The sequence below is a fragment of the Neovison vison genome, chromosome 2, assembly GCF_020171115.1.
Source record: "Neovison vison isolate M4711 chromosome 2, ASM_NN_V1, whole genome shotgun sequence".
In the NCBI taxonomy this organism is placed as follows: domain Eukaryota; kingdom Metazoa; phylum Chordata; class Mammalia; order Carnivora; family Mustelidae; genus Neogale; species Neogale vison.
This window is the reverse complement of record NC_058092.1, coordinates 91,744,490-91,758,170: the sequence shown is the minus strand read 5'-3', so window position 1 is coordinate 91,758,170 and position 13,681 is coordinate 91,744,490. Positions and strand designations below refer to the sequence as shown.

The 13,681-nt window shown below is 42.4% G+C and overlaps 1 protein-coding gene across 6 annotated transcripts in view; it reads right to left on the bottom strand.

The window, feature by feature from the left end:
• NTNG1 (netrin G1) overlaps positions 1–12,701 on the bottom strand; it is a 346,692-nt gene extending 333,991 nt beyond the window's left edge. For 4 of the 6 annotated variants that reach the window (XM_044238798.1, XM_044238796.1, XM_044238792.1 and 1 more), the window contains exons 1-2: positions 10,656–11,066; positions 2,907–3,666 (exon numbers count right to left, since the gene is read on the bottom strand). In XM_044238798.1, the coding sequence (XP_044094733.1) occupies positions 2,907–3,152 (246 nt within the window). In that variant the 5' untranslated portion in view covers positions 3,153–3,666; positions 10,656–11,066. Of the gene's footprint in view, positions 1–2,906; positions 3,667–10,655; positions 11,067–12,088; positions 12,278–12,319 lie in introns of those variants that run through there. The other 2 variants (XM_044238793.1, XM_044238795.1) reach the window with 2 other exon arrangements.
• Between the last annotated feature and the right edge of the window lie 980 nt (positions 12,702–13,681).

Sequence of the window (13,681 nt, the reverse complement as noted above, 5' to 3'; positions counted from 1 at the left end):
TCACTGCCATATGAGGACGGGGCATTAGGGAAAGGCAGCAAGAGTGGCTATTAACGCATTGCCAATGAACTTCAACTTTATACAAAACAAATCAGCTATGGGGACTTCAGGGTCTTTCTCTCACCAAATGGCCCCTTGGTGCTCAGAATTGTTATACTCATAGCTAATAAGGGTGTCACTAACAGAGCGGGTGATTTCTGAAACCATTTTGCAAGCAAACATTTACATATAAGGGCTAAGTAGTGACTGTGCTTCCGTGGCAGCTCCCCTGATGTAATGGGCACTAACGACTCTGAGGGAGCAGGTGTGGATGCATGCGTCAAGGAGGAAAGAACGGGAAAGTCATAACACAAGTGACTTTATGGATTCCCATTAGACCTTGGGCTAAGGAGCACCTACACAGGTCTGATACGACAGCATCCCAAGATAGCTTTACAGCCTTGTGTCAGGAACCCTTACGCTAAAGAGTTTTATGGAAAATCCAAAGCTACAGAGAAGTGTTGCTGTATTAGGCCATTGTTGTTGACTGGGCATATAATATGCTTAGAAATAGTCCCAAAGTCTGTGTTTAAAGGATAGGTTATTAAATCTGCTATGCCAGTCATATGCATATTAAGGAGTTCAAATAAAGCATTGATAGGTAGCATCCTGCAAATCTTGTGCTCTCCCTTGGAAAGCAATTCTGCCCATTGACAAACTTAAATGCACCAAGGCCTCTAAGTATCTGCATCTGACTAAGATGTGGCCTTTTAAAAGACTACCTTGTGCATTTGGGGGTAAACATATTAAGTATCTACATTACTGCTCTTGAGAAAGCTGGGGTATATCATTTTAATTCTTTTTTCTCTTTTGGTTTCTAACATCACACAGCTAGTGAACTGGGAGGGAACGGACTTGTTTAAAGACTTTAGATCGTGTCCCCATGAAAGGCAGCCATGCAAAGTTCTTTAATGTGCCCTTTTTTACTCATGGTAGGAAACAGAGGCACACTGAAGACCCCAAGTAAACCCTTCCACGTGAGGACAGGAGCAGGGCTCAGTCACTGTTCTCTTGCAAGGCATGGAGATCAGGAAAGCTGTGCTTTTAAAGCACAGGTTGAACACACCATACAGGGCCGATGTAAGTGGAAAGGGCACCCTAAGAAGCAGATCTTCTATATTACTTAGATTTGTAAATTATTAAACAATTCCAGAATAGGCATATCACTACAAGTGTCATGTAAGCCAATAAACAGAGCTACAGTAACCTTCGTAACATGAAGAGCTGGCCCAGAACTCATTCTCTTGCTGTGAGGAGTGGAAGACTACATGACCTATTACCTACCCAGCAACTGCATCACAGATTTGCAGTGAGACCCTAAATTTGACCTTTTATGAGAGATTATCAAACACCTTTCTATAAAGCCAACAAATGTCCCTGCTCTTTTACAGATAGTTTTGCTAATGTGTTGGAATAAACTCCTCTTTTGGAAGTTTCTGGTTTCTAAAACGTAGCTTTTTTCCCCTTTTTTTTCAAAACCGCATACCTGTTTCCCAGAAAGACGGGTCCTCTCTTTGAAATATTTAGTCTTTCAGGCCACTTTAGGCATAGTGACACCTAATAGCCAAGCTCTTTTTCTCACTCTCCACAAAATCGGGTTTAGACTATAATTCAAACCAGTCCCCAAAGGCAGTTCTGAAAAATGGCAAGCCGTTAGCTTTTAGGTAAAAACACTCTTTATTGCTCAAAATTGTTTCCTGTTACAAAACCTTTCCTACAGTGCTAGGTCTAAGATGATCTTATGCTAATTTAACTCACTGGGGACTGTGAACAGATGCTACTTTGATTAATAGTTTCACTATCCTGAAAATGCCAGGCCAGGTTCAAGATAATAAAGTCAGGTAAGAATACTATTAAAATCTGCCATATGATTATATCTGTTCTGTGGAGAGAAATGGGATCACAATTCCAGTGTCAAATAAAGACCACCTATAATAAAGAAAAACACGGACATAAACCAAATGAATATACTGTCTGAATTCTTTAGCACTTTGACTTAACATCATGTTAATCATCAAACTCCTTACCTTATAGGTAAACTTTCAACCACATCCTAAGTGAAAATCCAATGCATCACTCCAATGTTACCTTCTCACCTAGGATTTAACTCTCTGCCCAGGAAAAGACTTATGTACACCACAAAAACAATGAATTCTGTAATTCTGCTTATCAAAGGACGGTATCTGAATTTGTATGCCCAGGTCATTACTTTTCAGCAAATGCATTTTCAACATTCCAACAATCATATTTAAAATACCCATAGAAAACTATGATCCTTGAAATTAAGGGGTGCACGAGTTGACAAATAAGACTTTTCTGGAGGCACTAGCTCCTCTCTCCTTGCTTCTCTTCTCACTGATCTCCTAAATGAAGACTTCCACATCCCAGCAGTGTCCAGATGAGGATAACTCTAGGTGAACTCTAATCTAGCCTTGAACTACACAATTTGGGGCTGGCCTCATACAGGTATGCGAAGAAACCTTTGTGTTTTTAAACTCAGTTTACCAATGGAGTTTATCCTTTACCATGATGCATATGACCTAATCATATTCCCAGACTCCAATCTGAAATTTAACCTTCAGTTGAATTTTTTCTTTTATAATTTATATACAGTACACCAGTCTCAGTGGAAGCTTTGGTTTGCAGGAAGACAGAAGGTACATTTCAGTGCATCAATCACACTGCAATGTGTGATTCCAGGTCCTGCAAGCCAGCCTCCATTGAGAAGGAAGGATCTGTTAGCACAGATCTGCCCCCCGCAGATTCGGCTCATTGCATGAGTCGAGTCTTTACCCTCACCGCATTTGCACACATATACGACACGCTCCCACTTCATAGGAAATAGTTATGCAAAAGGGTTGCCTCACCATTGCACAGAACGTCTCAGGAGGGTCTCCACAGGTAATGTCCGGAGGATCTAGTTTTACTTTCAGATATTTGGTCATGTCCGTGGATTCCGGCTGACACGCCATGTAATCCCAAACTTTCCCTTCTTCTGTGTAAATCTGAGTCTTACACACGTCATAATGTCCCCATACCAAAGGGTAGGGCTGCATCACCGAGGACACTGTAACCCAAAGGGCATGAATTGACAGGAATCTTGACAAATACATCTCTAAATTCTTGGCAATCTTTGCAGTAATAAAGCAGGGTTTGATTATCTGTGAGCTGTGTCTATTTTACATATACATATATGTCTATATGTAGGTAGGTCTGTATATTTAAAAAAAAAAAAAAAGAGGATGAAACCTCAGTGTAGATTCCAAATCTAAAAGCGAAGGGTCGATATTGTGCGCATTCAGGTATATTGAGGACTTTGGTGGAAGCCTAACATACTTGGACGTTAGGCGTTGACAATAACTTGCCGCTTTTTTGTTGTCCTAGAACATATCTATTAGACTCGCGTCTGGTTTGGTGTTTGTAAAAGATGTCCAGTGGCAGAGAATGATTTAGCAAAGTGATGGCTCTCCTGCCGTACATCCGATAACCCTGGGTGATCCTCGGTGCCCACGGCTCACGAGGGATGCTCAGATGCACCAGGATATCAGTATCTGAAGCAAAAGGATGAGTGTCTATAGCCGGGTGTTTGTTTCTCATCAATCATTCTTTCCTTCTGGCACCAACACCCTTTAAGAAACAATAAGAGTAAGAGTTATTGCCCCAGAATCAATGCATTACAAACTGTATGATATGTTGACATTTGGGAGGTTTGATGCAATATAAAGCAAATTGGTGTAATATGGATAACCTTTACTCCGTTGCTTTGCTAGAATGAGCAAACCACAGAAATCACTCACAGTGGGGAGAATCTTGATATGAAGGATTTAACTCTTCCATAACAAAGACAGATGTGCAGGTCCCAGGTGAGTTACACGTCCTCACTTCAAAAATTATATTTCCACCTTGACAAAACTGAGAGCAAGCAGCTAGATTTAAACATTTCTCATGAATTGCAGTGCTAGAAAATCTTCCAGGAGAACAATGGGCGAAATGAATGCTTTTATAACAATGACAAAAAAGTGACAACTACTTGTATGCCTTTTGTCTATTGGCAAAGAGACCCTAAAAATCTCTAAATTCCTTGTACATTTCTTAGCTTTTGTTAGCTGGAGTGAAAACCAGCATTGTTGGCACAAGGCTGTCCCCTTGGATTTGCTCATTATATTGGAAGAATTCAGCCTCTTTTGTTTAGTTGCAGTTAGTGATAAAGATAACTTGGCTCTCTAGAAAAAAAAAATACTCAAAAATAAAACCAAAGGAGCAAATTTTCTTTTCACAAGAATCTTCTATTTTCTTACATCTTTTTATAGCCATTACATCTGCATTTGCACTTACTTTCTGTAACAGAAGAAGAGAATTTGTCCCAAAGGCGAGTATTATATGCTGCTTTAAAACTAAAAGCTCTGTAGTAAAACGCACAATTTAAAATGCACACATAAAAATAGCTGAGGGTGAGTTAACAGGCCATGAAGCAGAATAATATGGCACTAATTCTAAGAGAAAATAAAAATTACTGTTTAACAGTACTTTGGGTTAGCTGATAACGCACCCTCCACAAGCACGGGTCCTAGTCATTAGAGATGTGAACTGGCAACTTTGCTCTATAGAAATCACTGTCCAAGTCAAACCAAACAACAATATTTGGAAACCAGGTGTAAAAAATAGGTATTTGTGTAATTAGTTCGTTCATATTGTCAGAGTCCCAGTAACTGTTTTTTAAACAACTGGAAAAGGACAAAAAAAAGCCTGCGGTTTAGAAAATATCATTACGGACCCTTTAATTCACATTAGGCGCTTTAAATAGGGAAGTTTGCTATCTTCAAACAATCTTATAAAAGGAAGTCAATATATTTAAATAATGCACCATCTTGAAATGAACTCAGCCACAGAAACTATGAAATGCCACTGGATGGCTGAATAGTGTTTCCATAGCAAAGTAATTTATAATAATTGCTTTATGGATGCAAGTGCAATTTTCATTATATTCAATTCATAAAATGTTATCATACAGCTGTAATTTGTGGTATTTTCTATTAGGAAAAGTGTTGAATATTTGAGGTCCTATGAAGCAATAATTAGCAGTTTGTCTAAACATGTATAAACTGCAGATTTGAATCTGCCTGCTCCTTATAACACATAGGTGTGTTGGGCACATTTTGATATCTTAAACTAAAGGGAAAGAAATCACAGAGAAGCATGTGCTTTGGCTACTGCAGCCCTCTGCTTTTTCAGACTCAGAGGTCATCTTAAGTTGATATTTTCAGAAACGTCCAACAATTTGACAATTAATAATCTGTAAAGGTGTTAAAATAATACAAATGCACATTTTCTAGATTCATTTTTCAACTGTGTATACTACTTCATTATAACAAGAACAAACACTTTCATGGGCTGTTGGGGAGCTGGGCCTGGGCATTACAACAGAAGGAGTGTAAAATTTATTAGACTAGAAATTATTAACTTCAATTCTTAGGTTCAAATACATAGCAACTTCTTTATCAAGAACAATATAATCTTGAAAGACTGGGAATGGACTGTTCTGAGTTTGAATTGAATGAAAATTATGAGTTAGTTTTTAATACTGTTTTTAAAATGTGACCTTAAGTATACATTGGAATGCTCTGAGATTAACCTTCACTTTTTTTTTAACCAATAAATGTTACCCCCTAATTTATTTATTCTTTGTAACTCTGTCTTTATCCACATTTTGCCTTATTGCAACCACTGAGTAAAGGATGACCCCATAGATGTACATGGAAAATTTGGGCACTAAGGAAGTGTATGTGAACCTGTTACTGTTTCTTGACACAACAGCAATCCCAATATAACGAATTCTCATTAAAGAAGAGCAGAATTATAATGATGGTCATTACACAGAATTATGGACTATACCATTGATCGAATTTAGAGAACTGACAAGGAAAAATGCAGAGGAGTGCAAGATATTTGAATATTAGGCAGTTGCAGGACTGTGCGACAGACATTCTTGACAAGAAGCAGCCAATTATAGCTTAAATTTCTGGCACATAACCAGTTGTGATTAATAGTTTTCCATTACATTACAGACATATTATTAATGTATTAAAAATGTCAAGCTTTGGCAAGCACTAATATGGCATGGTTCAGTTAGTCTGCAGAATTTACATTTAATGAGCTCCCATTGACACAGAAAAAGATATTGACCACGGCATATTACACATCAGGAGCAGAGGGTCACTAAACTGTTCTTTAACATAATTGCATAATATCATTCTAATTTTTGTATTTGTAGCATGTAATCTAGAATGTATTCTTCATGTCGGGTCTCCTTACTTTTTTTTAGTGCCACTTACACTTCAAAGAAAATCCTCTTAGTTTAAAATTAAGAAAAAATTAAAACTATGAATTTCCAGGACACGCAGTGGAAAAGAAGCCTCTGTCAAAATGGGGAATTTGCTACTCAGTATAATTATGGAGTTTTCGAAGACAATAAAATGATATGAAAATACAATACTATTTACCCCCAAACTCTATTGCCTGATAGTACCAGTTCCCATCAGGCTATGCATTCAACCAGGTTAAAATCATCAACAGCTTCTTAAAAGCTAGGTCATCACAGCAAATAGTTTGGCAAACGGATAATGAGAAGGACAGTCAATGACATATTTGGGGATTTAGTGTACCATACCAACCCCTTCTGGCCCATAACTGACCTAATTGTCAAGTAATGGGGGCTTTGAAACTGCCTCAGGTATCCACATCACCTAAATGTGAGCAGCTTCAGAAGAGCTCCGTGCAGCCCCAGGTACCAGTTCTTTGCTTTGCAAACCTTGGGAACGAACTGTTTTCAAATAATGCCGTCATCTCTACCTGTGCACTAAAGCGCTGAGAAGTCCTCTTTAATCAAAATACCCATTAATATGCTATGAGAACTCCATAGACTCTCACTGATATATAAATTTGCAGAGCGAATATGAAAATATAAGATTATGTCATATCCTCAAGTTGACAGATGTTATTGATCTGGACTAAAAGGGGCTATAACATGGCTTTGCATCCACAGGACATCTTTTTCCAGGATTCTGAAGCTAATTCCCTTCCACCTGGAAATAACTTTGGAGAAGGAATTTCACAGGCCTTTTCTCATCAGAAGAGAAGCCTTCCAAAATAGTACATGGGAGTAGTAGTGGTCAATGGTATAGACAATTACATTCTTTAAAAAAAAAAAAAAAAATTGCCAATTTCATCAACTGAGAGGAAAATATTGACAGTAAATCCGTTGACTCTAGCTCATTCGTTTTATTATATAATCTCACTAGGAGGTGGGGGTGGTAGTAGTAGGCTATTTATTCCATAAACACAGGGGCACCTGAAATAGACAGCTATTGACTCATTCCTCATAGACATTAAGAATTTTATAAATAGGCATGTTTCTGAATGGGAAGGAACAAAAAGAACACTAACTATAATCACATTTCATTGAATGAAAAGTATAAAGAGATTAAGATATCCCCAAATGCTATCACCTACCAAAATTAGCAGATTCCAACACTGTTGTAGTAAGATTGACTAGACGAGATATTTAAGATATACTGAATGCTTTTTGCATTTATTTATTGTTGTGAAGAGAGCATTTTCTAGTCATCTTAAATGGGAAACATTTGCTTCTACCCTTTTGTTAGCTGTCTCTCAAAATATAAGGAATTTAACAAGTACTAAAACATCATTGACATATTTTACTCATCCTTGATTGGGTATTATGAGCAACTGCCTATCATGAGATTCTTAATAAAACCAAATAGCACACCTTAGTATTTGAAAGATCTCGGTTTTCTCATGAGAGAAGAATGATTAGAGAAATCAGATAGCATATACTTGGCAGGATGTTAGGGGATGGGATAATACATAAAATTATTTCAGAACCAGTTAAGTCTGGAAGAAATCTGGTGTTTCATTACCATAGAACAACAAATCTTTCCTTCTTATGTAGACAAGTTCAGACATCCAAGGTTTCAAACGCACATTTAAGAAAATCTACACCCACCTGAAGTTTTGAAACAAAACTCTGGATTCTGAAGATAACATTCTTTTTTAAAGTACACTATATCTCTTACTGACCTATAATATCTACACACACACACACACACACACACACTTGTTTTGTTAACATAATAACTGGCTTTCTGATTTGCATGAAATCTTATTTCTTTCCAAGCAACTTTATGCTCTTGTAACTCTAAAACTCTCCAAATCATTACAATACTTAGAAAACATCAAATAAAAGCATAATTGTTTAAATTTTTTTGACATATTACCTTATTTTTTTGGAATAGTAATAGAAGCAGACAAGTAGTTACGCCAATTGCAAATATACAAAAGGAAACTGCAAAATACATTAACGTCATCCTAAAAAAGCTAACCTGAATCACTTCAACACACATGCCTTGTGAAAGCTGACAAAACAAAAATATCAACAGAAAAGAAAAAAAAAAGCTTTGTGTGCAAATAAAATAAACTGTTGTCTTACAAAAATTTAAGACAATCGTTCTTAAATTTCACAATAGGAAATATAACAACATTAATAGCCACAGATGGAATTCTGAATGCCCTCATGTTGATCTTTAGTGGTGAAACAGATGTCATTTCATGGTATCCGGAAGAGAAAAGGAAATATATCCCCTACATACATAAGCTGGAACAACAGTAAATGCAAAACACTTGATGCATTTTTTTTCCTTTGTGTCCTGATCCACATGCAAATACCCAAATTTTATCTTAATGAAAAACTGAAAGCTGCTTTTCTTCCAAAAGAATCTTGAACAGTTATTGAGCTGCCTTTTCTTTGCCAAAGAGAAAGGGGGGTGGGTGGGTAAGACATTCAAAGTGACACAATATACTTAATGAAATCTGAGGTTGCTAATTCCCCACAGTTTAGAGATGCTCTCAAGGGCTAGACAAATTACAAAAGCCTTGCTCCTTCTCTGAAAAAGTGAATTTCTGGGAAACTTTTTCTAAGGAGCTTAACCATTAAGTAAATTTGAATAAATGATTTTGTTGGAGATCTTTCTGGTGAATTTCCCCTCGTTTCTGTAAGACAACTTTTAGTATTTTCAATCATAAAACAGGCCCTTATTTCTAGAGCAAATCTACTGCCAGATACACCATATGTTTAGTGGAATTCTGAATCTTACTCAGAATTTTCCATTCCAAAGATTGACAAACTGTTATGATAACGAGTGGCTCCATTACCATTCCGAGTAGAGAGAAGAATGGAAGAGGAGTGGGGTAACAAAAGCCTCTACTCTCTGGAAATCTATACCTGATGCAATGATGGGAACGCAACCTCCGACTTTTCCAAATAAAGTTGCTTTAAAATCCCCGCTAGGAATTTTCAGGCAAGCCCTGCAAGATGACAACCTCCTAAATGGATGGGGTGGGGGGTGGAGGTACCCGGGTGAGGTTACTACAATAAACAGCAGAGGGCGCAGTTTCTTTTTTTATCTAACTTTTCCCGGGTATGAATCACTTAATTGGTTATTTTGGGCCCAATAATATTCGGGATTATTCGTATTATATATAGATATCCACAGACCCATAGAGGATAGGAATTCAATGTCTCTAGCCAAATCCATCAACCGATTAAAGTAATGCCAGTAAAGAATCTGAGAAAATATTCCAAAGCATTCCTACACCAAGTCAGGTCCTCTTTCAATTCTCCCTTCTCCCCAGCTGCACATCATGGGATAGTAATGCTTTAATCTTGCACCAATAACGGAGATTAAAAGAAGGGGACTTCAAAAGCTCTCAGTGTGGCCACCAGCTCCGCAGGGCCAGCAAGAGGGCAAGTTTTTCCCCAAAGCAGAGACAACTGGCAAAAAGGGAAAAAAGAACCCTCCGGTGCCTTGTGTGTGGCCAGGTGTGTGTGCGAGAGGGGGAGCGCGCCGGATGCCTGTGAGTCCGTCCACCGAGGCACCCACCCAGCGCCCAGGCTCCGGATGCCACACACACACACACAGACACACACACACACACACACACACACACACACACACCCCTCCCTAACCCGCTCGGGGCGCACACCCAGGAAGACTCGTGTGTGGGTGTCAGAGTGTGCGGGTTGTGTGCGCGCCGCGGCTCCGCGCGCTGCCTCCTCAAGGCGCTTCACAAAGTTCCTCGCCCACCCGGAGCCTCCCTCCCGCCTGTGGATCGCAGGGGGGGAGGGGGACGGAGGGAGGGACGGAGGGAGGGAGCCCGGGGGAGAGGGGCAAAGACTAGAAGCGCGGGTCGCGGGAGGAGGGGGACGCCGGCTGCACTTACCGTGTGGCCCGTTTGCCCTTGCGCCGGCCGGGAGCCGACCGACGGCGCGGGGCGGCGGCCCTGCCCAGCCGGGTGCGCCTCGGGCGGCGGCCGCGGCAGCAGAGCCCGCGAGCAGCGCACCGGCGGGCGGCGGCAGCTCCCGCCGAGCGTCCTCCGGGGCGCGGGAGGAGCGGGAGGGGTGGGGTGTGGACCCGAGCCGCCGCCGCCGCCGCCGCCGCCGCCGCAGCCCCGGGGTCCCGCTCGCGCTCGGCCCGCGGTGGGAGAAGACTCCGCGCGCCCGGAGCCCCGCGCCGGCCCGCCACTCCCCGCCGCTTAATTACCTTCGTCGCGGGCCCCTGAGGGGGAGCCTCCTGCGCGTCGCCCCCTCTCGGAGCCCTCGCCGAGAGGGGGAATTCCTTCCCGTTGACGTCCTCTTCCGAAATGCAAAAGATCAGTGACTTTGACAGGTAGATGAGGGGGAGGGAACAGGGGTGGGCGGAGAGGAAGAGAGGATGAGAAAGGTGCCTCTCCCTCCAAAAATATAGTGATATTAATAATGAAATCGCAGCCTTCGGGAGGTCTTGCCAGCCCAGTCCTCCGCTTGCCGGCTCTTCTCCGCGCCTCCTCGCGCCACTGCCTCTGCCACTTCTCGCCTTAAACTTTTACTGGGGATTTTTTTTTTTTTCCTATTTCTATTTCTCTCTCTCTCTCTCTTAATTTTTTTTCTTTTTTCTTTTTTTTAAGCTGCAGGACGATTTCCTGATTCCCGGGGATCAGAACCAGCGGCCGGGCGGTTCTACCTCGCTTGGCACAGCTTTCATTTTATTTCAGATGAAGACGCTGAGCTTAGTCAGAAGGGACATAAATCAGGACAATTAGCATTGGCGCCAAGAAGATCCTCTAGTAACGATTTCGCCCGGGCTTCCTTCGCGCATTCCTCCACTCAAGTCAGAAATGTCACTGCACATAGCGTTGATGGCTGTGAGACGCGACGCACCCAAAGTCCATTTGATGAAATATACATGGCCCACGATGCTTCTGGATTGCGGTTCCCGGGCTCCCCGCCCCCGCCCGCAGCGCCTGGCCGGACCGGCTCCGAGTGGCCGCGAGCTTTCGGCAAACTTAGGGGCGCGTGCAAATTAAAGAGTGAGCGCGAGGCCGGAGGAGGGAGAGAGAAAGAAGCGAGCCCGGGAAGCCGCAGCCCTCGGAAGGGTGGCCTGAACGTTTCACTTAAAAGCAGATCTTCTTCTGCAACTGCCAGCAAGTGGAAGGATTGCAAACCTTACACTACCTCGAGACCTGGGCGCTCCGAGCGGTCCTAACTCCGTCCCGCTCGCTGCTGCTGCTGCTCCGGCCGCTCGCGCCGCCGCTCCACGACCTCCCCGCGCTGAGGTTGAGACCACCTTTCACCTCCCCAACCCCAGCTCGCCCACGGAAGCGCTGTTTCCAGTAACTCTTCACGTACCATCCACTCGTGCCCCCGCCCGTCCCATCCCTCACTCCTTGTTCTCCTCCCCCAAACGGTGCCGAAGCACACCCTCTGGCCCCTAGCAGTGATCCTAACAGTGTTTTTCAGCCAACAATTCCCTGGCCCTGCCAGCGGCCCCTAGAGCGCAAAGCCTTGAACCTCCTCATTTATAAATCCATTCTCCTTTGGAAAGTTGAAGTTCAAAAGAGAGCCGTGCCTGTCATGTCTTTTTGCTTTTCCCAAGAAAAACACAAAAACCCCGACCCCCAAGACCTCATTCCCCACCAGTGGGGGGCTCAGACTTACCTGACATCACTCTTAACTACATACTAACGTCAAAAAAAAAAAAAAAAAAATCCAGACTTAGATAGGGAGAGACTTTAATTAAAAAGAAAGACTATTGCAATACAGAGAGAGCTCTGATCTCGGAAATCGTAAGCATTTCAAACCAAACAAAAAAGCTTTTATATGGTAAGCGAATACGCAGTGAGGGAAAGTTGGGCAGATGAAAGGAAGTAGACAGAAGGCATGACTGACCTGCGGGGTTTGACAAGAAATGCGTCTCTGTGGTCCCGGATTTGGGGAATAAGCTGACAAGGAAACATGTTCTGCATTTTAGTACTTGCTCGGATTTTCAGGGAAGCTGACGTTCAGAATTGGGTGGGGAGGAGAGAAGCCTGACTCAACTTTAGTCAAGGCAAAGCAGAGGGTAAAAAATGGGCCATTGTGATCACTTAGTCACCAACTGCACACCCCACAATTAAGGCACAGAGTAAGAGCAAGGGGTCACTTTTCTCCAATGGCTGGGAGTGGGGAGTGGTGTCAGAAGGGTATTTGGGGGAGAAGGTTGTTGAACTGAGCCTATATCCAGACCCTCTTTGGCTCCCAAGCAACCAGAAGGAGGCAGGGATTCCAGGCATCCAGTCCCTAGACACCACAACACAGAGAGAGACCCCCGTGAATCCTCCTTCCCTTGACTTTCTCCAGAACAGGAATCTGTGATTTCCTGGCTTATCTCCTCCCTGTTCCCCCACCTCCTTGCTTAAGCACTGACCTTGCAAAAAGAGTTACCTGAAGGGTGAAACTCTCTAAAGTCATGCTTAGATATTTTTCATTCAGTTTGTCTATGCTCCTCTAGGGTTGAAATATACTGATTGTATGGAGATGCCTCTCATCACCTCATCTTCCCTCACAGCCTCCCAGAGCCTAGAACTTTCAGGGGACCCTGTAGGACTTAAGAAACCACACCTGGGTGGTAGCCTCACTTCTCAATGGCACCCCACCTCCTTTCTGATGCTGAATACAAGGGCTCTCAGCCTTCTCTTCCTCTAGTTCTTTTTGGCTCAAGCCAAGAAAACCCCTTCTGAGTTTTCATTCTCAGCTTTGTCTGATCTTTTTAGGTCCTTTTCTGGGAAAAAGTAAAGAAAAAAGTATCTATGCAGAGATTAAGAAATTCCCTCCTGGGATATATCAAGATCTTTATGATATTGGCTCCCACCCTGGAGAAATGTTGCTTCCAGCTGTCAAAAGTTGTGGAATTAACCTCCTTCCCCTCTTCCTTTACTCTGACCCTTCCTCATTGCCAGCGCTCTTTTGACTATGAGGCAGCCACCGGTACCAAACAAGTCTGACAGGTGAAGGGGACCCTTTTCAGTTAAGTAGCTTCTCCCGCTCCAGGAGTGAGAGAGTCTTCCAGAGGTTGATACCCTCCCCCCCAAATATCTGCTCTGATCTTTTCACAGCCTCAGTAAATCACCAATAAACATGTGGATCTAAACTTTGGCCAGGAAATCAGAATCACCAGAGGAGATTTTTCAACGTTAAAATCCCTTCCTCTCCAGATCATGATCCCTCCTCTGGTGGGGCTGTGGTGGGAAGAAACTTAACTCCAAAAAAGCA